The 23,531-nt window shown below is 54.5% G+C and overlaps 1 protein-coding gene across 2 annotated transcripts in view; it reads right to left on the reverse strand.

The window, feature by feature from the left end:
- Positions 1–7,724: 7,724 nt before the first annotated feature.
- PRDM2 (PR/SET domain 2) overlaps positions 7,725–23,531 on the reverse strand; it is a 120,511-nt gene continuing 104,704 nt past the window's right edge. For both annotated transcript variants that reach the window (XM_087446779.1, XM_087446774.1), the window contains 2 exons: positions 14,185–14,327; positions 7,725–9,615 (listed from right to left, as the gene is read on the reverse strand). In XM_087446779.1, coding sequence (XP_087302905.1) covers positions 14,188–14,327 — 140 coding nt within the window. In that variant the 3' untranslated portion in view covers positions 7,725–9,615; positions 14,185–14,187. The remainder of the gene's footprint in view (positions 9,616–14,184; positions 14,328–23,531) is intronic.

Here is a 23,531-nt window from a genome sequence, read left to right on the forward strand (position 1 = left end):
TGGGCCGTGTGATGGCACTGACCTCAGTGTGGTGTTGAGAAGGCGGAAAAGCTCAAGGTCGTAACTGGCCGTTGAAAAGACTCCATCACTGGCATATTTTTAAATTAAAGGGCAATCAAGCCTTCACATTAAGCAAATCTGTTCCCTTGCATCTTCTACGCCACGTGTCATAGGCCTGCCCTGAGGCCACACCTGGAGTCCTGCTATGGGGGAGAACATCTAAAGCATTTGGGGACAATTACACCCAGCTATAGCCCTGCGTGTCCCCATCCTTCCTGCGCACACATCAGACAACCTCACACTCTCCAGGTTAACAAGATCCGCTTCCTCCTATGAGGACCAGGGCTCCACCCACCATGGCTGCTCTTATGTGGATTGTGGATTGAAGCCATCACTGGGGACTTAGGGAGGGACGGAAGAGACGTACCAGACGAGAGCAGGTCTCACTTCAGGAGGAGGGAATGGAGTCCCAAGGAGCTGTAACCAGCCCAGGCCCATCTTGTTGGCAGGAAAGAGAAAACTAGAGTGCTCTCCCCACCACCGGCTTAGCACGGTCAAGCAAGGGACACAGTGTCTCTGCAACCACGTGCCTGGAGGTTCCCCTGAGCAGTGAGCATGTGTGTTGGGAAGAGGGAGGGAAGCTGGAACAAAGCCAGCAGATCTGGCCTTGGCCATCTAAGGTGTGGCTCTTCTGTCACACTGACGGCACCCTCTGCGGACATCCTTCCTTTATTACACCCTCCCTCACCAGACACTCTGTTCCCCAGCAGGCACGTGCACGGAGATGCTGAGCCTGGAGATCTTTATTAGATCTTTGGAAGCAGCAGTGGGTCCGCAGAGCAGATGTGCATGGAGCTGGGTCCAGATAAGCCCACCTGGGACACCTGGCTGGAGAGGCCCCTTGGATCCCAGCTGTCACCAGGAAGGGAGAAGATGGCCCACACCAGCCCCCTGCATGCAAGCTCCCCCCACGCCTCCCTCCAGGGAGCTGTTCCCAGGAGACTGAGGGCATTTCGGTAAAGACGTAGTTTCCACAATACTGCAAACCAAGTTGGGAACAGACCCCGGGGCAGCTGGTTTTCACCTGGACCCCGCCCTGTGCCAGGAGGGCCCTGCTCTCAGACGTCCTCAGAGCCCCTCCCACCCTCTCCCAGCAGGAGTCCTGTAGCATCACCTGATTTAGAGGGGATGGACGTGGGGACCTTGGGTGGCATCAGGCAAACTGCAGAGGCTTAGGAAGCCGGAAGAGCCTTGGACCTCAGACACCTGATCAGAACTAGTAAGTGAATTCAGTAAAGTTGCGGGATACAAAATCAATACACAAACATCAGTTGTGTTTCTATACACAAATAATGAAATGTCAGAATGAGAAATTAAAAAAAAAATACCATTTACAATTGCTTCCAAAAGAATACACGCCTAGGAATAAATTTAACCAAGGAGGTGAAAGACCTACACACTGAAACTATAAGACATGGATGAAAGAAACTGAAGAAGACACAATCAATGGAAAGATAGTCATGCTAATGGATTGGAAGAATGAATATTGTTAATACTTGTTTACATAAAAATCTGAAGGATTTTGCACGAAAGAGTCCATCGGTGACTAGGGATCTCTTTGGATTTTCTCAAGTTATACTTTAGAAATGTATAATGTACTTTGTCTAATTAAAAAATTTAAAATTCGGTGTGTAAGGAATCACGCACTTGGGCCCAAGGCAAGAAGTGGTGCTGAGGCAGCATGAGCGCTCCTGGGAGCTGGGCACACCCCTGGGCTAAGCAGTCCCAGAAGGCAGGGACGGCCCACAGTGCAGGCCGCCCTTCCCTGGGCCCCACCACGCCCCTGCCTTCTCTCTGCTCTGTGCCTTAGCCCTGCCAGCAGCACCTAATGACGCTTGGGTAAGATGGAGCAGATGTGGACCACGCAACAGCGGGTCTGGAAGGGTTAACCCAGCGTGGCCCCAGGAAGGGGTGGGCGCCCACGGCTGTAGAAACCTTCCTTGCCCAAGAACGATGGCATTTGGCAAGGTCCTACCAACCAATGCCAAAACTGGTCCACTTGTTTGCCCCTCTGTCAAGGAATCTTTCACGTCGGATGGCAAGAAAGGCAAGATGGTCTATTTAAAAAAGAAAAAAAATCTTATGCAGCCAGCAAAGGTCAGAGCCACAACGCCAAGACATAGGCAGGTGTCAAGAGCCACTCGAATATTCTTTAGAGTCCTCAAGGCCCCACTTGACATCGGTGACCTTCGCATCCAAGGCACGAGCTATAATGAAGAGCAGGGGGAGCCGCTGCCCCCGCTGCCGGGCGGAGGGCCAGGGCTGGCTGATGAGCGCTCAGAGTGACCAGCTGGAACCCGGCAAGATGTCCCAGAGAGAAGGGCATCGCTGACGGGCTTAGCCCTCTGTATAGGGGCACAGATACAGCAAATAAAAATACAGAACGCTCAGTTCCATTTTCATCTCAGATCAACAACAAGCAATTTTTTAGTATGCCCCATGCAAAATTCTGGATATACTTAGGAAAAATTACTCATTGTTTATCTGAAATTCACATGTGACGGGGCATGCTGGATCTTACCTGGCAACCCTTTCTCTGCAGCAGTGACGTTTAAAATAAAAGCCCCTTCATTTCCCCTTCTGGCCACGAAAGTCGTCTGCACAGAGAGACTCCTACACAGAAGCAGGTCCTGGCTGAGAATTGAGCAGAATGTTCCACCCAGCTCGGAAGCTGCAAACCAGCCACTTTCTCACAGCTGCTTTCGATCCCAATTCATCAAGGGCTTCTCTGAGGTCACCTTCCCCTAGGGATGCCTCTCAACGCATCCCACAGTGAATCCTGAGGGCCTACCGGGTGCTGGACACAGTAGCCGACAAGGGGATAGACAGGTAAGGTCTGTCTGCTCCCCTGGGGCTGACATTCTAGAGAAGCTGAGAAACCAGAAAATCTCAGTAGTGAATAAAATCAAAAAGGCCAAGTGACAGGTGACAGGGAGGCCACTTTAGACTGAGTGGTCAGAGAAGGATGCCAAGTAGACAACACTTAAGCTGAGAGCCTTGTGACTATTGGGGGGAAAGTCATTGCAGGCAGAGGGATTAGTTCGTGCAAAGGCCCTGAGGCAGAAAAGAGTTTACATAGTCCAGGAGCAGAAAGACAATTGCTTTGGCTGGAACAGAGAGGGCAGGAAGGGGGATGGTGGGATGCAAGGTCAGGCTGGGGCCAGAGGGGCTTCTAAACCAGAAAAGGGAGCTGGATTTTATTCCAAGTGCTCAGGAAGTCCTTGGAGGGTTTGTAGAGTGACATGATTGGATTCAGAGATGTGCACATAGCCCAGAGAAACACACAGCATCATAGGCTGCTAGGACCAGGGCTAGGAGGAGATACATAAGGCAAGTTTAGGGTGCAAATTTTAAGGAGACTCTCACTTTTAGATTCGTGTAAGTGCTGACTCTCCATGGCCCCTGGCCCCCTTCCCCGGACCGGAAGTCACATGACCAGGAGTGACCTTCTCGTGCCTCACCCCACCAGCGAACCTGCCCGTTACCTGACCTGCTGTGGGCAGATCAGGAGGAGAAGAGAGAATCTTACTGTGCGCTCCATCCTCTGGGGACAGGCTGCAGCTTCCGTTTCCCACTGGGCCGGGCGTTTCATGCGCCACCCCACTGACCTGTTGTAAAGAAGGGGCGGACCCAGGGCCGGGTGGTCCTCTTGGAGCACAGGTATCCACCAGCTGGGGGTCAGCAGCTCGTCTTCTCAGCTGGGCCATGGCAAGGCAAAGCTTTTGGGGCTTCCGAAGCTTCTAGTCCCCTGGCCTAGTGGACTTCTGCCCTCAGGACGCAGTGGGTCAGAGGGAGCTGGACACCTGGCCCCAGACCACTGCATCTCTGCCTTCACCTCACACCTGAGATGGGGGTGCGGGGCCCAAGCCAGGGAGCTCGGGAACCTGCTTCCCACCCCCTCAGCCAAGTGGCTGTGTGGCCGCAAGTCTCCTTTTGACCCTAATCAGCACTAACCAGGAGCACCTGGCTCACCATGGGGCCTGGAGCCTTGGTGCGAGGGAGGGCCCCCATCTGCTGGTGACTGTCAGCATCACAGCCTCAGGGGAGCTGTGGGGCCCCCTCACTGGCTCCACCAAGGTGCCCAGGAAGATGCCCTGACCCCCCTGGCACGCTAGTCTTGTGTTTGGTCAGCGGTGTGCACCGGGGCCCCGGATCCCTGGGCAGACCCCCTCACAGCCCTGGTGCTCAGCGCTGTATGCTCACCCTCCGACTCCCCAAGTCCTGGAGTCTCCACCACTATCCCCGCTGGGCTCTAACTTGTCCCGGGAATTCGAGACAGCTCTGTTCCGTGTGCCGCTGCCACAGGGGTCTGTGGGACTCCCCATTTCCTGATCCCTGCCCCCACACCGCCCGCCTCTTGGCTCTCCACTGGACACAGGTGGCGGGTTTAACAGGATCTGCGAAGCACCTGGAGGCTGTGCGCTTCCGGAGGCCGTCTCCCCTCTCCTAGGGGTGACCTAGCACTGGGCACAGCCTGGTGCTCAAAAAAAACCACCAGAGACGCTGGTTAAAGCCACTCCAGACCCGCTACGGTGCCCCTGACCCGGTGGTCTGGCCGAGGCCGGGAATGCTATTTTCAGTCCTTGCTAAGCCACAGTCCTCAATCTTAGCGGGCTTTAGACTTGGTGGGATGCGCAGAGCTTGTTGACAGTGCGTGTGGCCCAGACCCCTCTCCCGGGATTCTGACTCAGTGGATGTGGGGGTGGAGGCCAAGAATCTGTCAGGTAACCATGAGCCAGGTGATTCCAGAGGCAGGTAAGTTAACCCACCTTAAGGAGACACAGTGGTGGCTAATTTATATCCTCACTAGAGCCTAGGGAGGGGGTGCAGTGGTTCATCCCCTTGTACACACAACGAACCAAGCTGAGATCAGTGACCAGGCCAAGGTCACACAGCCAGTAAGGAGCAGAGCTAGGATTTAACCCAGACCCGGTGACCCCTGACCCCAAACTTTTAAATGTATGCATCTCTTATGGCCACGCATCTGGGGGAGCAAAAATCCAGCAACTGATTGCTTTGTTCTGGGGGGTTGAGGCTGACCTCTGTTGCAATATCTCCACCTGCAGGTGGCCTGAGAGCTGCAGGAACCAGTAGGGCGGCAGTGGACGGAGCTGCAAGGGGTCAGGAAGGGTGAGTAGGAAATACTGACCTTTGGGCCTGAAAGGCCTGAGTCCAACTCGTCACCCACCTCTGCCAACTGTGTGGCCCTGGACAAATTGCTTAACATGTCTGAGCCTCGGTTTCCTCATCTGTGAAGTGGCTATCGAAGCACCCATGCTGTTGGGTCATTGTGAGATGAGAGGGAACGAGCGGGGAACATCTGGCATCGCAGGGCTCAGTAAATGGTGCCCGTGAATGACAGCCCTGGGCTTGGAGCCAGAGGCGGGCTCAGGGCTGGGCTGACGTTGACCAGGTGTGACCTGGGTGAGTCGTCGGCTGGCTGAGCTCCATCTGGTGGGAGAGACATTAGACCTGACCCGCCCTCCTCAAAGCATCTTGGAAGCATGAGATGGAATTATGCGTGAGAGCACCTGATGGAGCTGAAAAGCAGTCCGTTAACGTACGCTGTCATTTTCATTTTAATTCCAGGCTACTTGCAGTAACTAAGAAAACTTCATGAATCTTCTACGGCTCAACATGGAGATCAGTTGAGGAGAACTGTCAGGGTCTGCAAGAGTCCTCTGTGTTCCCTCCTCCTCCAGGAAGCCCTCTCTCATGCCCAGGCTGGATGACGGGTCCCACTTCTGTGCTCTCAAGCCCCCAAGGCTGGCCTCTGCACCAGCCCCTCACATTTCCCGAAATGGTCTCCTTCCTCCTCCATCTATCTCCTGCTTCCCTCACCACCACTGTGAGTCCCTCCAGAGCAAGGCCGGTGTGAAATTCACCTCTGCGTGCCCAAACCAGCGATCAGCCAAGGTCGACGAGCTGGATCCACGGATTTCACCTCATTAGGAGGTTCTACTATGTTTGCTTTCTAGACAAGTTTCCTCCAGAGACTGGAAAGTCATGTGGGAGGGTTAATTCTGTGTCAGCTTGATTGGCCACGGGGTGCCCGGATTAAACATTGTTTCTGGGTGTGTCTGTGAGGGTGTTTCCGGGTGAGATTCACATTTGAATTGGTGGAATTGTGAAGTAGAAGGCCCTCCCCAGCGTGGGTGGGCGTCATGCAATCTGTTGAGGGCCTAAATAGAACAAAGAACACTGGCTCCCCTCCCTGTTGAGCTGGGACATCTCGTCTCATCTTCTTCTGCCCTTGGACTGGGGTTTACACCATCAGCTCCTCTGGTTCACAGGCTTTTCTGGGTCTCCAGCTTACAGATGGCAGATTGTGAGATTTCTCAGCCTCTGTGATCTCGAGAGCCAATAATAAATACATACATATATCTCCTATTGGTTCTGTTTCTTTAGAGAGCTCTGACTAGCATCACGTCTTCTTTTTAGAGAAAGGGTTTAAGCGAGAAGACAGAACTTTGGGCTCTTCTTCCTACCCCTCTGCAATATTTGGATGCGGGCAAAGACCATTTTGGGGCCTCCAACCATCTACCCACCCTCAACCCAAGAACATGCTTGTCTCTCACCTCCCATCAAAATTCACTTGTCCTCATGCCCTTCCTCTCACGGCCCTGGTATCTGACTCTGCTAGGATATGTGACCGGATGGATGGTTAGCCCTCCGAAAGAACTGATTTGCATTCACACCCACTAGGATGGCTAAAATTAAAAAGACAATGACAAGTGCTAGTGAGAATGTGGAGAAATTGGAATCTTCATATATTGCTGGTGGGAATGTAAAATAGCACAGCCACTTGGAAAATAGTTTGGCAGTTCCTCAAAATGTGAAATATAGAGTCACCATAGGACCCACCCATTCCCTCCTAGCAATATACCCAAGAAAACCTATGTCTACACAAAAACTTCTACAGGAAAGTTCATGGTGGCATTATTCTTAATAGCCAAAAAGTGGAAACCCAAAAGTCCATCAACTGAAGAATGGATAAATGAAAGGTGATATATCCATACAATGGGTCATTTGGCCATAAAAAGGAATGAGGTACTGACACATGCTACAACCTGGATGATCTTGAAAGCATTATGTGAAGTGAAAGAGGCTAGTCACAAAAGACCACATATCATATGGTTCCATTCATATGAAAGGTCCAGAATAGGTAAATCTGCAGGGACAGAGAGTAGATTTGTGGTTGCCTAGGGCTAGGGGCTTGAGGACAAATGGGAAGCAACTGCTAACGGGTATAGGGTCTCTTTTCGAGGTGATGGAAAATGTTCTAAAATTGATAGTGGTGACGGTTGCCCACCTCTGAATATAGTGAAAACCATTTGTACATTTAAATGGGTAAATTGTATGGTATGTGAATTAGATCTCAATGAAGCTGTTTAAAGAATATATTTACAATCACAGGAGACCTTTCTAGTCTTAGCAAAATGGTTTAACTTACTGGCTGGTGGGTGGGAGAGGGGCTGAAGGCAGTAACCTTGCTCACCAGGTAGGATATTTCCACCATGAGCTTCCTCGACACCTTAGGCTTCTCTCGCTGCTGGAATGGAGCCTTCAGGGAACCCCCCGTCCCCCAGCCCACTCCCACCCACCGACACAGAAACCACGAAAACGGAAGACATAAAACACAGAGACCAAAATGATCACTCCTAAACTTGTTCCTTACAATCGCACTTCACACGTTTATTGTTAATTTTCTTCATGTGGCAGATACAGAACCGTCCTCTTCTGTGATCCAAACCCACGCTCGAGAACCATCACTGACCAGGAAACAGCACTCTTTAAAAACCACCCTCCCCTTTCATGATGGGAACACTCGGAACAACCTCCCTGCTAGTCTGAGCATGTTTCGGGCTGACCAGCACAGTTTGCACATGCAAAAAATGAGCGTCCCCAGGGGCCCCATGACATCTTCCGGAATTTGCCATTGGCTGAAGGTGACTTTGGAAGCTTTGGGTTTGTGAGCCTTCCTTGCTGCTGAAGGGGGAAAACCCTCAAGAACTGAGAGACTGGGGTACAGTTCGTAAGTGTCAAAATTTACGGGACAAAATCATATCGTCGGGATAAGGAACAGCCACAGTTCTTCATGTTTGTGATGGTTAATTTGAGGAGCGGGCAAAAAGATTCCAGTTTATGAAAATTTCAAACAAACAACGGTTTTTAGCTGGGTGGGAAATGGGGAAAGTGTGACGTGGGCCAACTATCGGCATTTTTCTGCCCACGTGAGGATCTCACAGACCTTTCTCCTGGACCATTACCAGACGCCACACCGCAGCCAGTCGACTCAGTAATTAAATAACACAAGTTATAAAACTTTAAAAACGGGGCATTTACAGTCAGGGACATAAATACGTGCTTTTAAAAGTGTCTACATACATATTTACAGAATTGTAAGATCAACCATAGTAGCCCTGAAAAAAAAGTCCCTTTTTTGTGTGACCACTGGTCCTCTTTAAAGTTCCACTAATCTATCTCTATAGGAAATGGAGCTGAGAAAACAGCGCCAGAGTGGCCTCCGACATCCTCGTCTGGGGTCTGCCCCAAAGGCACAAAGCCCAAGGCCCTCACTGAACTGGGCCCGAACTCCTAGCTCAGCTCACCCGTTTCTCCGAGACGTGGGCTGTGCCACCAGACAGCAGGAGCCGACTCCCTCATTCCCTGGCAGGCGACTGATGGCCTTTGGAAATCTCTTTATCTTCCTCCTACGCTTTTTAATCCTCCAACTTATTTTTCATTTCCTAATTTTTGCTTATTTGTTTGTTTCCCTTTTCAGCTAATTTGAGAAGCTCAGACACTAAGTGTTGATGGTCCCACCAAGTGAGGCAAAGAAGCACACGGGAGATGCCCCTCTGCCCCCACACGCCGTCCCCTCCCTGCCTCTTCCAAGGGAGAGACCTGATCTATAAATGGGGACGAGGGCTTTCTCCCGGGTGCACACGGGCTGACTAGAATTTCAAATCTGGAAATGACTCGAGAGCCAGCAGCTCAGGTTGCTCAGGCAAAGAAGGGGGTTTTCCAAGTGCACAGGCCAGAAGGATGGTCAGCGAGTCTCCAACGTGTCTACACACTATTGATTCCCAGAGATGGTGGGGGGCGAGGGAAGGTGGGGGGCGAGGGTGGTTGGAAGGGGAACTTGGCGTCCTCCTGAAGGCCTTCCTTGGACAGGGCTGGGGCTGACCCCTGGGCCAGACCAAAGTCCCTGTCATGGCAAAAGACAACTCGAGAAGCAAAAAGCAGGATCAAGGAGCTCTTGAAAAATTGCATAGTAGGTAGGAGAGGCCCCACGCCAACAGGAAGGCTGAGCTGCAGAACACGGTCCCAGGGGCTGACCCACGTGTCATCCATGGTGTGCACTCAGCTGCCTTCCTGCCTCCCGGGGGCTCAGGACCCTCGTCTGAAGACCGCACGCACACGTGCAGGCACACGCACACACGCACTCCCTCCCTTTCTCTCGCAGGCTCGTGGAACTGGGATAAGTCGGTACTCCCTGCAGGGCAGAAGGCTCGTCCCTTTGGCTTCACTGATTCCAGGTCACTTCAGGTGCTGAGGAGAAAGAGAAAAGAAAAATCATAACGGAGGCCGCATATTCAGTGCCCACGTGGGCTGTTCAAGCATTAGCCCAGTTAATTTTTCTAATTAAACTATTTATTGACGTATGCCATACACACAGAAAAAAGCACAGGTTGGTGAATTTTCACAGTGAACACCCCTGTGTAACCAGCACGCAGAGCAGGACACAGAACACGACCAACCTCCGCTTAGCCCTGACCCACGCCCCCTTTTAGGATGACCGCTAACCCTCACCCCCAGAATAACCACTGTCCTGACCTCTACCACCACAGATGGATTTTGCTCATTTTTTAACTTAAATAAATGGAATCAATCAGTACACATCCTTCTGCTTCTGGCTTCTTCCGCATAACGTGCTTGTGGGATTTGTCTCTTCCGAGCATGTGGCTGTGGTTCTTGCAATCTCCTTGCTGTACAAGGGTCCATGGTAGGGTCAGGCCCCCTACATCTGCCTGGTCCACTCCCAGTGCACAACTGAGCAGGCCCAGTCTGCGGCCATCACGGGTAATGCTGCTGGGATGTTCTGATAAACGTCTAGAGGACACGTGGGGTGCACACGTGTACATATTTCTGCCAAGTGGAAATGCTGGGTAGTGGGGTGTGCGTGTATCACATGAACACTCCTGCATGTGTGCTCTGGCACTGAGTGTATCCCTAGAGTGTCTTCGCTGGGTCCCGGGGTGTGCGTGTGTCCAGCATCAGTCGACACTGCCAAACAGCTTCCAAAGTAGCACCACTATCACTGAACGTCATTAATGCTCACAACAACCCTCGGGGCAGGTGACACAGATCCCCGTCCTGCGTGGAAGAAATGGAGGCTCAGAGAGGAGAAGCAACTTTTCCAAGGTCGGGCTGATGACGAGGGGCAGAGGTGGGCCTGGAAGCCAGGCCAGGCTCACCCCAGAGCCCGCATGTGCTTTCTGTCCCGAGGGCGTGGCTCAGCACGCGCGCTTCCTCCACGGAAACCATTCACAGCCCCTGGCACAGAGCGCTTAATCCCGTGCGCCCCAGGGGCTTGAAGGTGAGCCTGGAACTGTGCGGGGCCAGGTTCAGGGGTTGAATTCTCTCACCCAGTGGACCTGGTCCTCCTTACTATTCCTACTCCTACTGATGATAATATACGAACTCAATGAGAAGGATAATCACGGCAGCACAGATTTATGGAAGGCTGACTACACACCAGGCACTTTCCTAAGTGTTTTCATGAACTAACCTATGCCATCCCGGCAATATACCTACGACAGGGTACTATTATTATCAACCCATTTTACAGATGGGCGAATTGAAACACGGAGAAGTGAAGTACCTGCCAGGATTACCGGAGCCAGGATTTAACTCCAGAAAGTGTGCACTTCACCACTACACCATGTCAGTTCCAACCCCCCGAAACCTCCTGACAAGGCTGGAAGGAGAGCTGCTTGTGGTGGAGCAGGGTGCCTTCAAGACAGGGAGCCCCCTTCCCAGGGGAGGCCTGCCTGTGCCCATGCCCATCTGAGCCCCAGCAGAGGGAGGAAACGATGCAGACACGGCCAGCGTGGTCTGGCGTGGCTAGCACGTGTCCTGTGGGTCACACGTGGGATCCACAATGAAGCCATCTTGCCAGGCCCCCACCCGAGAGGCAGCCGGCCAGGAAGGGGCCCAGCAGCAGGGGCTGTGGGCTGGACACTGGGGCTGGAGCTGAGGGGAGGCTGCACCAGAGGGAGCTCTCTTATCAGGGAGGCCCTCCACCCACCCCACTCCGGGACCCCGTGAGAGGGCCAGCGTCGGGAAGCCTGCCCCAAGGCCGGCTGGTCTTAGCCAGAGGAAGATCATGGCAGCAGCAAGACAACTGAGAGGTCCAGTCTCTTCCCTGGACCTCCCCTCCTTGACCCTCAGGCACGAGTCCAGCTGGCCCGAGGAACGGAAAGAGACAGAGGTGAAACAGGATGTGCAATGCAAGTTTCCCGCTAGACGAGGCAGTGCAGCCCTTACTTACCCGTAAAAGCGAACAGAAAGCTCTGGGCTTTGCCTGAGACATCGTTAGAGCGCAGAAAAGGGAGGCTCAACAGAGGACAGTGGAAGGCAGACACCGGAGAAAAGCCAGCTCAGACTGTCCAGTAAACTGGTGACAGAGCCTCTGATCAGGCAAGGGCAACAGGGTGACCTGGGTGCTTTGAGGATGCCATCCTTTTCTCACAACAGACCCCATACACACGTGCAGTTTTGCATATGATTTCGGGGTGGGGGGCACAGACCACTTAAAATCCATCGTCCATTCTGGGAGTCAGAAGACTCCAGTTCTGCTCCCAGGTCTGCCACTCACCCCTCTGTGTCTCAGTTTCCCTCTCTGTAAAATGAGGGTGTTGACATCCCTTCTCATGCTGAAGTCCATTGCCACGGCATTTTTAAAAATCATTCTGGATCTGCATTAGTGCTATGGACTAAATTGTATCCCCCCAAAATTCATATGTGGAAGCTGTGAGCCCCAATGTGATGGTATTTGGAGGTGGGGTCTCTGGGAGATGATTAGGGTTAAATGAGGTCATGAGGGTGGGGCCCTCACCATGGGATTAGTGCCCTTATAAGAAGAGACACCAGAGCTTCCTCTCTCCACCTTGGGAGGACACAGCAAGAGAGGGGCTGTCTGCAAGCCAGGAAGAGAGTCCTCGCCAGAACACGACCTGGCATCCTGATCTCAGACTTCCAGCCTCCAGAACTGTGAGAAATAAAAGTCTGTTGTTTAAGCTCCCCCAGTCTGTGGTTTTTATTATGGCAGCCCGAGCAGACTAGGACAAACAGTGTAAGTAAGAATTCTTTTTTAAGTCATTTAAAAATAAAATAAGTAGCATATGCTTGTTGTAAATACAAATTTGAACAATAGAAAAAATTAAATAAGATTTTAAGGAGCAAGTTTCAGTCCCTTAGAAATTAAACTGTTGAGTGTGGAATCCTCATTGTTGGTGAGCGAACACAAGCTGAGAGTTGCGGATGCAGACTGAATTGGGCCTCTATTCATCTGAGCGTCTAGCTTGGAAAGCTGCACATGTTTGAAAATAAGGGAAAAGAATGCACCCGTGTAGGGTCGTGCCCTGGCCCCGGGGGACAGCTTGAATTAGCAAGACTGGGCAAATGTCGCTGTACGTCATCATCGCCGAGACCTCGATGGCTGACAGACACGCCCAGTCTGTGTGGGAATCAGCCCATTGCACCAGGCTCTCCCTCCGCCACCACAGGGAGGCTCCTGGGACAGCATGGGACCCAGAGTTGGGAACTGCTCATCCTGGCGCTGCCTCCCATTCTCCGGGAGACTCTAGCCGAGCCGCCCCTCTCCAGGCCCACTCTTTCTGTCTGTAGAATGGGACGGGGGAGGGATGACCTCTCGGCCCTTCCAGTTCTGCGCTATCTTACGTCCATTTCAACTTTACTCCACAGCATTCCCAGCTCAGTCACGTCCCCTCTCAGGTGCCTGGTCCCGAGCGGCGGGCTCAGTCCCGGCTGCAGACTACAGCCTCTGGGGAAGGTGGGTTTTATTTTCATTCTCCTCCCCAACCACCAGAGAAATAAGGGCAAGCCCAGAAATTCCACCGGCTAAGGAGGGGAGGAGCAAGTGAGTGATCAGGGTGGGAGGGCAGACAGCAGAGAAGGTACAACATACAAGAGCCTGGAATTTCAGAATTCTGCCCATTCTCACCTTAAACAACCACATTCTCAATCCAAACAACCCTACAGGCATCCCCAATCTTGAGTGTGTCCCAAGCCACAGGGCCACCTGCTAATGCAGGTTCCCAGGTCCCACGCACCAGCATGTTTGTTTAGTAAATTTGCAGTGGGACCCTGGGGGCTGTATTTTTAACCGGTGCCCCAATGTACTGGTGCACGGGGTTCTCCAATCATGCCTGAGATGCTGGTCTCGGGGACACAATGAGAGAAGACATGCTGTGTCACCAACAGGGAAACCCAAGCCTGCTCCTGATCACTGACGAAGCCCAGCCCCCAAAGATGAAAAGTCCAGCTTCTATGAATGAATTCAGGTTTTACCATCAGAAAATCTAGAAAGAGACTTCTGGTTCAACAGAAATCTAAGTTTTATATTGTACACATTAGTATTACTTTCACTTTCAAATGCATTGTGGGAATAGGGACTCCATAATCTTCTCTGGGCTTAAAGGTGCCAATTAAGTGCTATGTTTTATTACCATTATTATGACCACAATAATGACAGCTAACACTTACCTAGTGCTTAGCGCTCTGTATACATTCGACACTTGTAATTCTCACAATCCTAGGAAGTAGCTACTATTGTCGTCCCATTTTATAGATGTGGAAACTGAGGCTCAGAGAGGTTGAGTAACTTGCTGAGGCCCACAGCCAGTAAGGTGCAGAGCTGGGATTTGAACCCAGTGCAGGAGGCCCGGTGCCCCACCTGGCACACAGCGGGTGCTCCACAAGCGATCACGCCTACCCCCTTCTCTTCTTCCCAGCCCACCCCAAGCCCCAAGCCCAGCCCCCCTCGGCCCCCAGAGCCGCCCAACCGGTGCCAGCGCTGCTCCAGCCTCCTCCTACCTGTCAGGGAGCAGGCGACGGTCTACTCTTTGAAGAGGGGCCCCTGGAACTGGGCTGCAGCCGCGGCCTTGACATTCCTACACTGCCTGGTGATGTAGGGCGCGGCGGGCGGCGGGCATCGGGACGCCAGGCGGAGGCTGTAGCTGTGCGGGGAGAGGAACAACACACCCGTCACCAGGGGCCCGGCCTGGTGCCCACAGCGCCCGGGAGGCGCTGGTGCCGCCCCGCCCCTCCAGGCACCCTGAGGACAATGGGATGCGCGCTGTATCAACTTTATCAAGCCGAGCTCCGTCCACCACCTCCCCTCCCCTCGGAGGCCGCGGGCGAGCGCGAGCGCCCCCCAGCCCGTCTGAGACACTGCGCAGAGCAGGGCCGTCCTGGGGACCCCAGGAGGCGACCTGGGGACGAACGCTTGCCCTTGCCGTGCAGACAGCAACTTGACCGTTCCCCCACCCGCCTCCCCAGGCACCGTTCTCCCCTCCAAAGCATCTGGGGAGGTTTCTGGTACCAAGTGACTCCATCCCCTTCGGTGGGGAGAGGAGGGAGGGCCGGGTCCCCTCCAGGCGTCGGTGCCACACTCGCCTCTATCCTGGCCTCACTGTGCCCACCCCTTTCATGTCCAGGATCTCAGAGGGGACGTGACCCCGGATCCTGTGACATCACTTGGCCCTGTTTGCTACTACAGCCCATTAAATTGGACTTTTTTTTCTGGAAAGCACTTAAAATTTTTTTTAAAGATAGGTAACCCAGGCGTTATTCCTCCTCTTCCTTCGCTCAGCTTATTTCTACTCATCTTTCAGGTCTCGGCTGGGATACCGCCTCCTCCAGGAAGCCATCCTTCTTTAACTCCTGGATGAGGCGTCCCTCCTGCGGCCCCCGCTGCCCCTCGTACTTCCCCATCACAGCACTTGTTGCACTGAGTCACAATAGCAGGACAACGTGTCTGCCTCCCTCCTGAGCTGTGAGAGCCCAAGGTCGGGGCCTTTGTCTTGTTCATTGCTGCATCCCCAGCTCAGCACAACAGAAGTAAATATTTGTTGAATAAGAACAACACACATGGCACTTACGACGTACCTGGAACTGTGCTGAGTATTTTACGTGTATCAGTATCTTACTCCACAATCTACCAAGGTGGATACCGTATTAGCCCTAATTAAAGGATGGGGAAACGGAGGCACAGAGAGGTGAAGTAACTTGTCCCGGGTCCCAGGTCAGCCTCTCCAGATAGAAGAACGGAAGTGAGCAGGCCCTCCGGTCAGGAGAGGTGGGACGTGAGACGGGGGGACAGCGGGAAGGATGAACACTTCCACCAACTTCCCGGCCTCCCGGAGCCAGCTCTGTGTGAGCGAGCGGGAGGTGGGAGCAGGGCCAGCGTCCGAACTGCACCATCAGGGCTGAGATTAGTGGTTCTCAAACAGGACACGCATTTGGCAACGTCTGGAGACATTTTTGGTTGTGACATCTGAGGGGAAGGATGTTGCTCCTGGCATCTAGCGGGTGGGGGCAGGGATGCTGCTAAACCTCTTACAAGGCACAGGACAGTCCCCACAGCAGAGAGCGCTCCAGCCCAAAACGTTCACAGTGCCGAAGCTGACGAGGTTCTCTCTATACACACTCATTAAAATACAAGCAATAAGTGGATGCATGAACAGACAGATGTACAAACAGACTGTGAGGGCCTGGCTCTCCGTCAAGGTTCAGGGTTCCGTTTGAATTTCTCCTCGAGTGTGCAGTCAAGGCCTGTGGTCTGCACCTTCTACTACCTGAGCAAGATTCAAGGCAGAAAACCGAGCCCCGGTGCTCAGGGGCAAGCCTGTGCCCTAAATGGTCCACCAAGGCCCGCAGGGATCACGAGGTCCCCGAGGAGGCCTGTGGGGGCACCACGGGCTGGCTGGCACTGCAGTGTGAGCACGGCCCCTCGGCCAGCTGTCCCAACTGTGGGTGGGGACAGTCAGCTGCGAGGCTGCCTGGAAACATGGACGACTTGCACACCCTTGTCTTGTGGAGTAAGGGACAGTCCTGGCACACCACGGGTCCCGTCACACTGTCCCCCCTCCGGGGGGGGGCGGAATCTCCAGCGGGGAATAGCCGGACCAGCAGCAGCTTTGGAGACGTCCAGGCCCTGCGTCATCATTTTCCAGCTTCTTCCTGTCTGTTACCACCATCACACATGTATTAAACATTCAAAAACCAAATCAATCAAACAAAGATCACACCCCGGACCTCGCAGCCCTCCCCAGCTACTGGGTTTCTCTGCTCCTTTCCCATCTGATCCACTCAGCTCCTGAGGCCGCGGCAGCCACGGCCATTTCCACTAGGGGGCGTGCTTTCTCCCCGGCCCTAGGCATCCACGTGGGGAAAGCGCTTACGGTCAGGGGCATGGCCGCAAGGACAGGTCCCTCCTGCCACCTCCGCACACTGCCTGCCCCAATGGAGGGCAACGCCAGCTGACAGGCACACGGCCTTGTGATCCCCAGGCACTTTCTCAGTGGTTATCTCTGGACTCTCCCCGCAGCTCAGGAGGTAGGAAGAACAAGTGCCTTTATACCCATTTCACAGATGAGGAAACTGAGGCTCAGACACGTGGAGACTTTCTTGGAGGAGCAGAGCCCAGGCCTTTCAGATCCACGGGCACGATTTTGAGGGGACATCAGGTCACCACCTGGTTGCTTCCCGTTAGGACTAGGGCAGTGACGTCCAGCAGGACAGTCTCCTTTCTGATCATGAAACTCTTTCTCTGATCAAAGGCGGCCTGGAGCTGAGGAGTTAAGTGCTGAGGAACAGCGTCCCTGGAACCAGATAGTTCTCCAGTCCCCAGCGCAGTGGTGGTTAACGCACAAAGACCTCATGATTCCTTGTTCCCACTCACTAGCTGTGTGACCTCGGCAAGTCATGGACCTCTCTGAGCTCTGCTTTCACCATCTGCAAAATGGGAACAGTAATTTCATAGGGTTATTGTGACGATTAAATTAGAGAAAGCTCTTAGGGCAGTTCTTACTGGCTCCCCAATATCTACAAACACAGTGTTTGGATTAGGCAGGTAGGGGAGCGGGGTGGCCCTGCTAAGTGAAAGGATCCTAGACAGTGTGACACACCCCGAGATGTCATCACCCCAGAACAGGTAGCATGGCCGTTAGAGACCTGGGTGCGAGTTCCCATCCTCATACTCGCGGCCTGTGTGACCCAGGCCCTCCCTGCCGCCCGGCCTCGGAACCTCCATTTCCTCACCTGTAAAATGGACAATCCCTGCCGGCCTGCGACGCAGAACAGGGCTGGGAAGAGCCCCGGATGGGCTGTGAAAGCACTCTGTCTTCTGAGCACTCAGCACCCGTGGGATCTCCTAGTGCTGTGACGACAAGGAGCGTCGGAGCAGGAGCCCCGCCAGCGCCCCCCGGGGTTCCATCAGCCTCCGTCCCCCTCTACCACCCCCGCCTGGTCTCCTACAAGGCCCGCCCCTCACTGGCCCCCTCACTCCCATGCTGGCTCTCCTCCCCTCGGTTCCACGGAGGAGTGACCTTCCCTTCCCAAAGCAAATCGGATCGTGACACGCCCCTGCTGCAACTGTCACTTCCAGACTCCCACACGGCACCAAGTTCTTTCCACAGACAGTCCAGCCCCGTTGACCTCCCAGCCCCACTGTCCTCCCCAGCCTGTCGCACTTCCCTCGGCCCTGCTACCCCCGCCACGCTGGGCTGCTTCCAGCACGGCCACGCAGAGCCCCTTCCCTGGGCCTTCAGCCCCGGCTACTCGGCAGCTTCACCTGGGGCGGCCCGGGCTGCAGGCCAGGCCCGGGACAGCAGAATCGCTGGAGGTGGCATCCGTATTTTCAGCTCCCCAGTGATTCCAGTGTGGGGCCAAAGTTGGGACCCACTGCTCTGGAGATGCTTCCCAGGCCACCGTCATGAGGCAGAACGGCCCTGGGCCACGTCCTCTCCCAGCACACGCCCCTACCCGAGCAGTTTCACGTTATCTACGTGATTGTGTGATGGATGCGGGTCTCCCCGGGAGACGGTGGTCTGTGACTGCAGAACTCGGTTGGGTTTGCTCATCATTGTAGCCTTAACTCCTAATTCTGAGTGAGTGAATAGTAGACCCTCAAAATCTAATGAAGCAATGAGTGATTCTAGGCCCCGCGATACTCCCACTGCACAGGCTTTCTCGGACAGCAGGAAAGCTGCGCCCGTTTAGTGCAGGGGCCAGAGGGCGGACTTAACACGCCTCCTCGAACATCCCTCCTAACAGCCCAGTAACGGACAACACCCATAACCCTAAGTCTGAGGCATCAGGAAAGGGGTGACCAAGCTCAGCGTCCACCGCTTTTTAAAGAGCAGGGAGCACGGCACTCCTTTTATAAGATTTTCAGACAACATGGTTTAACTTTTATACAACAGTGGTGGGCCGGGAGGGGCCTGCTCAGGGCTCCACACAGACTTTGCTCAGAGTTGTCCGTCCACCTGCAGAATGCTCTCTTGGGCTTTCTGCAAATTTCACTTAAATGGAACAAAAACTCACGGACTTTTAAAGCACAGTGGGATCTCACACACGATCCCGTCCCATCCCCAATCTGTACAGGCTGGGAAGAATCGTTCGAGAGGATGTATCTAACACACCTGGCTTGTGCTGGGTTCATAGCAAGGGCTCATAAATGGTGGCCCTTGTAGCTTCGTCTCCTTTGGGTGATAATTTCCCGATTGTCAGAATCCCTCAATAGTCTGAAGGTACCAAAAGGGCAGAGCTGTTCTATTCCTGGCACGGGAGGACGCACCCATCCTTTCATTCAGCCACTTATGTTTCCCGTGGTCCAGCCCTGCAGCAGGCACTTGGCACCTGCTGTTCCCTGCCTGGAAGGCTCCCCCCAGGGCATCTCGGGGCTCGACCCTCCCTCCTTCAAGTTCTTGCCAAGAGCCTCCTTCTCAACGAGCCTCCCCAAACCACTCTCTCTGAGATGCAAACGCCCTCCTCTAAAATCCCGGCCTCCAGTCCACTTACTTTCTTTACTTTATTTACCACCAACACACTCTGTGTCTCCTGGGTTGTTTATGGATTCTCCCAGAGGCTTTTGTCACCGACACACCCCCAGCTCCTAGACCAGTGCCTGGCACACCGTAGGGAGCCATTCACTCTCTGCTGGACGAACGGTGTGTCTACTGCCTGCCAGGGTCTTTGCGGAGGCAGTTTTGGTGAATAGGGCATACAGACTTCTTCACCTCGAGCAGTCTGAGTGTGGCCTAGTGTAGCCCAGAGGGGAAAAATGGTCAGTGCCAGAGGGAGTTTGAGGCCAGCGACAGGCCAAGGCTCGGGCATCCTGTCTGCCGGGCCACCACGTTCCCGTTCAGCTCCCGCTGTTTCTGGTAAAAGAGATCTCCAGATACACTGAGCTACACATGAGAAATGAAACTGAAGAGACAGGGGGGAAGGCCAGGGTCAGGGAGAAGATGAGGACACTGGGAAGGATTCCAAGAGGGGGCGGTTCCAGCTCAAGTCTGAGCCAAGAGAGGGACACAGGACCCAGTAGGGATCTAACAGGGTTGGTCTGTTGCCTGAGGCGTGTCCTCGAGCTAAGGAGCCCCAGGGGAAGGAGGCGCCCCCAGCTCTGGCGGTCTTCCTGGAGCTCTGAGCTCACTGGGGTTGGGGAGTTGGGGAGAAGGTGACGTCACAAAGCTGCAGCCACATCTGAGCCTCTCGTCTCCGGGGCCTTCCTGGGGACAGGGGACGTGGGGGCCAGGGAGAAGGACTGAAGCAACAACAACAAAAACTAAATAAAAATGGGCAAAGGCTCCCGGATCATTGACCAGATAACTTAATGACATGAAGAGGCAATTCACAGGCAAATCCAAAGCCAGTGAAGATAAAAGATGCTGGGCCTCTCTGCTGTTGTCCAAAAGAGCGTTAACACAAGAAAGCACAGTCCCTGGTCAGACTGGGGACAGGCGCCACATATGTGGTGCCACAGGCAATGGCACGTGAGGGGGTGAGGACCGCCAATTCCCCGCCACTGGGAAGGCCGTGCCCGCCGCCCCTCCTCCTGAGCTCTCCAGCTAGTCCCCGTCAGAGCTGTTTATCTCGCCCCCAGATGAGCAGTCACTACCACTCAGCACGGTGTGCGCACTGACTGACGAGACAGCGGGAACAAGCGGGTCCCAGGCCACATCCTCGTAGAGAGAAAGTGAACGGATGAGCAAGAAGCATGTCAGACGGTAGTGACAGCTGTGGAGAGAAGCGAGGCAGAGGAAAGAGCTCGGGAGCGCGGTGGGGGCGGGCAGGCAGCAAGGAGGAAGAGGAAGACCTCACAGAAATGCGACGGCTCCACTGCGATACCGGGGCTTTGTGTGTTCCAGGCGGTGTGAACAGCATGTGCAAAGGCCCTGAGGTGAAAGTTGCCTGGAATATCCGAGAAGTAAGAGGGGGCAGAGGGGAGGGTCTCATAAGCCTCTGAGCGAGGTGGGAGCCAGGTTGTCCTTCTGGGCAGCAGAGTGACATGCCCTGATATGGCCACTGTGTTGGGCACAGGCTGCAGGATGACAAGAATGGGATCGGGGAGACCAGTAAGGAGGTGGCTGCCATCATCCAGGCGAGAGATGATGGCAGCCGGGACCCCAGGGCCAGCTGAGGAGAGGGAGGAGAGAGGAGGGGCTGGATCTCGGATACATTTTGGAAGTGGAGCTGACAGGATTTGCTGATGAACTGGACGTTGGGGCTGGGGCAGGGGCCTGAGAAAGAGCCTGAAGTCTAGAGAGACTCCAGGGTGGGATGGTTTCCGTTTAACCGCGATGGGAAGACGGTGGGAGGAGGCTTTGTGGGAAATCAGTTTTGGAAGGATTAAGTGTGAAATGTTTGTTAGACACTTAAGGGAGAAGTCAGGTGGGCAGTGGAAATATGACTCCAATGTATTTGGGATTGGTCAGTGTCTAGGTGGACTCGACGGGCTCACCCAGGAAGAGGGAGGATTCACAGCGTCCACGCTGCCCATGAGTCAAGGAAGACCAGACTGAGAAACAACTGACCACCACATTTAGCCTCCTAGAGGCTGCTGGTAACCTGGGGAACAGCAGCTTCTAGGACAAGGCAGAGACCAAGGCCTGAAAGAAGCGAGCTCAAGAGAGGCAGGAGAACTCCATCAGGGAGGGTCCTGGTCCAGGGGAGCAGGGAGGAGGAGGGTTTGGGAGAGCGAGCTGCCGGCTCCAGGATGCGCTCTCCAGGGCTCTCCAGTCCCCACGGGGCCAAGGCGCTCTTGCACGCTGCCCGCCATGCTGCCCAGGCACTCTGAGTCGAGAGCCCAGCTGCTGCCGTCCCCCTTCACCTCTTCCCCCCGCCTGTGTCAGGAGGGATCTCCTGGAACGCAGTCCCCGAGCTGGTCAGACCACACAGCCCCGCAGGAGTCTTACACAACTCGCCTTAACTTCTCGGAGTGTCTGACGTCCTGCACTTTTGCCGGGGGCCAGGGACAGGCCAGGGCGGGGAGCCCGCGCCCAGGTAAGACAACCTGAGATGCTGCTGCAATTCCCTGGAAGCTGGGGGAAGGCCCGCAGGTGGGAGCTCTGGGAGCCACTCCCTGCTTCCTGGCACCAGCCAGTGAACGCTTCCAGGAACGCTCAGCATCCCAGGCAGGCTCCACCCTCCCACAGCGGGAGCCCCTTCCGCTCCAGGGGGTCCTTCTCACACCTTGAGGCCCCCAGGATGGGAGTCAGGGGTGGGAAGAGTGACACAGCACTGGGATGCAGGAGCCCGGAGTTTCAGCCCTTGGTCCTCCACCACTGACTTGCTGTGTGGCCTCTGCAAAATGCCTCCATCTCTCTGAGCCAGAGTAGTCTTGCCTGTACAATGAGGATGTCAAGCAAGGAAAAAAATGTGCAGCGCCTCCTACGCACCAGGAGCTACTTCGAGTGCTTAATGGGAGCTCCTCAAACCCTCCCAGCAGCCCTCTGGGTGGAGACCATGATGATCCACATCTTACAGAGGAGGAGACGGAGGCTCAGAGAGGCGAGGAAGCCCAACGTCCATTTTCCCTCAGCCAGTAGGGGTGTAGCCAAGATCTGAATCCAGGACCATGTGACACCAAAGCCTGGTCCCCCTCCCTGACACATCTTTGCGGTGATGGGGGTGAAGAGCTCTTTCCAATATTCCAAAAAGCCAGAAGGGGTTGACCCTTAGCCCACAGAACAGACGCACAAGCTGCCCACGAAGCTGGGAGTTGGCTTTGGGCCGGACAGGTGGGCTCAGAGGGGCCTGGCGTGGGGGTCTCCGACTCCATGCTCACGGGAGTCACCTGGGGAGATGCAAACAGTCCTGACGTTGCTCCTCAGCCCTACAGACGCTGATTTATCCGGTTTGCATCCCGGGCCTTAAAATTTTAAAAGCCAACTTTGAGAACCACTGGTCTAGACCCCTCTACTCAAAGTGTGGTCTGCGGACCAGCAGCATGGGTGTCCCTGGGGGCGCGTTAGAAATGCAGACGCTGGGCCCCTACCCGGCCTCCCTCCAACTCAGAATCTGCGTTTTAAGATGATCCCTGGAGAGGCATCTGCACACTGACGCTGGCGGAGCGTGGGGCTGGGGGCCGCCTTCAGCAGAGTCAAGTGCAGGCAGCGTGCAGGTGGCTGGGAGAGGCCTGGTCCTGAAGCCTGGGAGGACCGAGTGAAGTTTTGTGGAGAAAGTCTTCCCAACGTGAGGGCTGAGGGGAGGAAAGTGAAAGTGGTCCTTGGCGGGCAGGGGCAGAGGCTTGAAGCCACCAGCCAGGACAGTCGTTGAGGTTCCTTCAAGTGGAGATGCTGGGGGCTGGCGGGGGCCGACGGCGGGGGGGTGCCCGAGGCTAACACATGCGGGGTTGGCATTGCGGGCCCTGCGGGCAGTGCTCAGGCAGTTTTTTCATTTAATCTTCCCTTTAACCATGTGAGATGTGAGATGGGTTACTGCGCCCTTTTTATGGATGAGGGGACAGGAGCACAGAGAGGTTAAGGAATGCATGTAATGTCACAGAGAAAGGCGTGAATAGGAGGGAAAGAGGAAGGAAAGGGGAGGAAGGTGGGAGCCGGGACTCACACGGACCTGACTCCAGAGCTGGTCTGCCTCTTAGCAGGCAGATTCTCCGTCCCTCCCATCAGCTCCGAGGGAGGCCAGGGGCCCAGGGCTGGCTCCTGATTTGGTGTCCACACATCCCCAAGACCAATCACATCCCTGCCGCGTGGGGCTTTCTGCCAGGTTCTGAGGTCTTCAGAGGCCATTAGCTCCCCAAACCTGTTTGGCTTGAACTCCAAACACCCGGCACGTGACAGCTCATAACACGACCCAGGCAACAGGAAGGCCGGCCAGCCTTCGATGACCTCAACCAAAGGAAGCTGCCAGCGGGG

This window comes from Ceratotherium simum, chromosome 22 (genome assembly GCF_057802395.1).
Source record: "Ceratotherium simum simum isolate JZ-2026a chromosome 22, ASM5780239v1, whole genome shotgun sequence".
Taxonomy (NCBI): domain Eukaryota; kingdom Metazoa; phylum Chordata; class Mammalia; order Perissodactyla; family Rhinocerotidae; genus Ceratotherium; species Ceratotherium simum.